The sequence below is a fragment of the Cebidichthys violaceus genome, unplaced genomic scaffold, assembly GCF_023349555.1.
Source record: "Cebidichthys violaceus isolate CVI_PGR_0920_01 unplaced genomic scaffold, fCebVio1.0.p SCAF_3, whole genome shotgun sequence".
Classification (NCBI taxonomy): domain Eukaryota; kingdom Metazoa; phylum Chordata; class Actinopteri; order Perciformes; family Stichaeidae; genus Cebidichthys; species Cebidichthys violaceus.
Genome location: NW_027176483.1, coordinates 12,940,941 through 12,945,386, shown reverse-complemented (window position 1 = coordinate 12,945,386; position 4,446 = coordinate 12,940,941). Strand labels below are relative to the sequence as shown.

The window sequence follows — 4,446 nt, the reverse complement described above, 5'->3', positions numbered from 1 at the left end:
ATTTAACTGCTGTGAAATGATTAAGATATTCATCTTAATCACACAATTCATTCTAGATTTTAAGTAAGGTTGATATTAAAAGATATCAGAAAGACATTCTTCTGATTATCATGTGCAAGTACACACCCCAAGTGTCCCTAAACAGCTCAAAGATCTACAGTCAGTTATAAATCAAATAGTTGGTAAAACTTACAAATTCTACAAGCAAACACACAAAACTGAAACATATTTGCCATCTTTATTCATAAATATCACTACTGTATGAATATAAAACAATCTTAAATTACTGCTTTTTTTAAACAAATACTCTGACACTCGTTGGAAGCTCCTCAGGAGAAAGACCACTGATAAAACAGTTTTAAGGTATTGCATATAGCCTTGGCAGCTGTTAATTACTACGCCTTACTGTAGTTGTGTTGATGAACCTTTGACAGAGTAGCATACTGGAACATCTGATACATACTTATTTCCTCAGGAATATGAAACAGCCAACTATACACAGGTAAACAGAGACAGACGGGAGTGATCCACCCACTTCAATTTGAAGTACAATTTTTTCACTCAATACAAAAAAATATTGGTTACACAAGTAAAAAATACATCAGCCAAAAAAAAAAACATTCTATCAAAATTTGACTTTCTGTTAAGAGTTAAAATGCCTAGCTATTATTCTGCAATGAGATTATTTTTAAAATATCTAAATCTCCATTGGTGTGTGAGTCACAAAAATATGTAATTTAGTATTCAGCGATAGTAGGCACTCCTGTGTTTAATGGGTGAGGTAGCTAGAGAGTAAGAATTGTACACAGGCTGAGATTAAACGATGCACTTCAGAAGAGAGCAAGACTGAAACCAAAAGTGGAGTATTGCAGGTGGAGGTGAACAATATTCCAGTGATCTATGCGGAGTCTCTCTCCTGATTTTTAGTCACAGCATAGAAGGTGAAATTAAGAGTGGAGACAGACAGCCTTTCTCAGTATACAACTGAGCACTATACACAATGAAAGATGTATACTACACTAGAGACATTTCACCTCACTCTCTCACTCTCAGTCATCTGCCACAGTCCCAGGTTTAACACTTTAAGGCACGGGAGCTGTGTTATCCTCTCCAGACCCCTCTTGGTGATCTTCGTACAACCGTACAGATCGATCCCCGTCAGCTGGGTCAGGTGGTCAGCTATCAACTCCAACCCTTTGTCTGTGATCCTCACACACTGTCCGATGTTGAGAGTCTTGAGCTCGTGCATCTGGCGTACCATCCTGTTAATGCCGTCGTCGCTGACATGGCAGGAGCAGAGGGAGAGGGACTTGAGCTGATACAGCCCCTGGGCGATATACGCCAGGCTCTGGTCTCCAATCTTGTCACAGAAGGAGACATCGAGTCCAGACAGCCGGAGGGAGCCCATGGCCAGATGCATGATCCCCGTGTCACTGATGTTGTCACACGACCGCAGGTTCAGGCTGCACAGGTGGGTCATGTGCGACAGGTGGATCATACCTGCGTCCGATATCCCTCCGCAGAAGCTGAGGTTGAGTACTTTGAGCTTGTTTAGGCCCTTTGAGACGTGTTTCAGGGAAAGGTCGGTCAGCTTCTGGCAGTCCTGCAAGGTTAACTTCTCCAGGGACAGGCAGCCCTCCGCCGCGCTGCGGGTCATGCCGGACAGGTGACCGATGCCCACATCGGACACATGCCTGCAGCTGCGCAGGTTCAGGCTCTTGAGTCTGTGCAAGCCCCAGGCGACGAGCAACAGGCCGGTGTTTGTGATATTGCTGCATCCCCCGAGTTCAAGCACCTCCAGGTTTTTGAGGTACTGGGCAATCCTGCCCAGGCTGGAGTCCGTGATCTGTTTGCAAAGGCTGAGGTTCAGCACCCGCAGGGATGGGATGTCCTGCACAAAGGCATGACCGAGTCCGTTGTCTGTCAGGTTGAAACATCCACACAGGTTAAGGCTTTCGATGTGCGGCATCCCTTGAATTACGTAGCTCAGACTTCGCCTCAGGCTGAGAATCTGAACTTTTTTTATCCCCCTGGTCTGCAGGCTGGGGAACAGAGACGGGTTGGCTCTCCGCAGATGGAGCTTGGCTTCCACCCCCCTCCACACAGACTTGTGGTAGGACGCGTCCCTCCAGGCCGCGCACACTTGGGCTACTCTTCCTTTGTCTTTAACGTCCAGATAACTGAAAATAATGGCCAGGATCTCCGGGAAAAGGCACGATATATGCGTCTCCATTTCGAACATGGCTGCGGGTTGACTGCTTTTAGCGGCAGAGGTTGCTTGTGGGCGACAATACTGTCGTTGTTAGCTCGCCGAAACTCTCCTGCCGAAGTTGCTGGCTGGCTCGGCAACGTTAGCTAACGTCAGCTAGCATTCGAACATGCTAACCATAGCCAGTTAGCTTTGTGTGTAACGTAACAAAAATCCACCCATCTCGTTGGAGCTAAAAGCCTGCTATTATAATCAATACAATAACGGGACAAAATGTCCACTAACGCCACGGTTCTTATATGGACAAGTGGACGCAGATGCAGGAAACTCCGTAATATTTACCTAGCAGGCTATGCTAACGCGGCAGCGCTAACGTTAGCATACGTCTGCGTAGCGTTAGCTGTCTAAACTTAAAAACGCGAACAACACCCCTGTCCAAGCTCTCCAAAACAACGTATCAGTTCCTCCAACTCATCACGAAGCGTATCCAAGAACTTTTTTGTGGGCAAAAACTTTCATCCACAACGCTGTTTGCTCAAAGGTAACAGCCAGGCTCCTCTACCTTCTGAGGCATTTCCAGCATCTCGGATCGCTACAAATGAATAAAGCAGCTCTATCAGCTTATAGCGACTTCAGCCAGCGGCTCCTAGTGGAAGGAACACGTATGGTTACTATTACGCTACTACTGGCTCCATTACAGTTTTTAATAATACAGTAATAGCAATATGTAATGGCTGTTTCCAAATAGTATAGCGTCCTCCAGCAAAGAGACAATGAGATAGTACAGCATTAAGTACTTTAGGAGTAAAGTAGATCAATAATTAGTCTGTTTGTTTGTTTTGATCCTTGTTATGTTTGATAGAATGTACTGAAACCAGATGCATATTATAACGTTAGGTCTGGCGTTTTGTAAAAAACTAAACAAAATAACAAGGTATTGTATTAGTACAATACAAGAGGACACAGGCATAATTAATGAAGGTGGCTCCTTATTGAATGACAAGTTTATTGGCCAAATGTATTTATGCTGACACTTAATATTTGATTTTGTATACATACACATACCGAAAAGAAACCTCCACATAGGCACACGTCTACAGAAATATTGACAACATTCATTCTAACCATTTTTTTTCTTGCTTCCCTCCACTTTTGCTCCTATATATGTGTGTATGTGTACATATATGTGTGTGTGTGTGTGTGTGTGTGTGTGTGTGTGTGTGTGTGTGTGTGTGTGTGTGTATATATATACACACATTGACAACAACATCTAAACAAAACATATATACAGGTCAAATCTGAATATTGGAATATACTGTGTTTTGTATGGGAGGTACCATTAAGATACTTCACAGGAGCAAAGCACTAAAGAGCCATAGATGCTCATGTGATTTCTTAAAATCTTAAACATCACCAGTTAGTTAACATGAATGAATTGTTGTAATGTGCAAATTAGCATTTAAACAGTTAAGTGGACAAAATGTTGTCAGACACAAATGCTCTCACTATATTACCAGCTTTTCAAAAATATGTGCTCGGTTTTCAACCTGCCGATCCTAATTGCTTGATGTTCTACCTCCAGTAATCACAGTAAGCAAACTGTGAAATGTACTACAGCAACTTACTAGTTGTTTAAAATGTTAAGTTGACTTGATTGAAATATGTGATGAATACACATGGGGCAATTTATACGCCATTGATTGACACTGATTTGTAGGCCTATGCCCTGGATATAATGTGATTATAGTACTTTGACATGAGACAATAATGACTAAAGTTGTGTCATGGAAAATATAAGCAACATACATGTTTTAGTGCAGTCTGTCTCTGGAGAAAACTATGATCTTAATGTTTTTCCATGCGGAGAAGACTGAAATCAGGAGTTAGAACCATATTTATTGTTGGAAGCTTCAAGGACCACCAGCAACCAGAGAGGCGGTCTCATTCTCCAGATGCAGCCGAAAACAGTCTCTATGAGTCCTTGCACTAAGTACAGTTATAACCTGTCAAATTAGACACACATTCACATCGACCCAGAGACAGGTGCATCTGCTCAAGGACTCTGCTGTGTCACCTGCCTTTCTCTTGTGTGCTACTTAGTGTAGAAGCCCGGAGTTACTGCATCGAGGCGTTCACTGACCTGGTCACCTCCGGCTGCTGGGAGGACACACAGCCGGTACTTTACAATGATTTTTGGTGGTTCAGTGTGTAAAGGACAAGAGAGGACAGGATGTGTC

General features: G+C 43.1%; 1 protein-coding gene across 1 annotated transcript; it reads right to left on the bottom strand.

The window, feature by feature from the left end:
* Positions 1-219: 219 nt before the first annotated feature.
* On the bottom strand, positions 220-2,794 carry LOC137881797 (F-box/LRR-repeat protein 14-like). The gene has a single exon (XM_068723918.1). It carries the CDS (start codon positions 2,240-2,242, stop codon positions 1,031-1,033), a length of 1,212 nt encoding a protein of 403 aa, XP_068580019.1. The 5' UTR covers positions 2,243-2,794; the 3' UTR covers positions 220-1,030.
* Between the last annotated feature and the right edge of the window lie 1,652 nt (positions 2,795-4,446).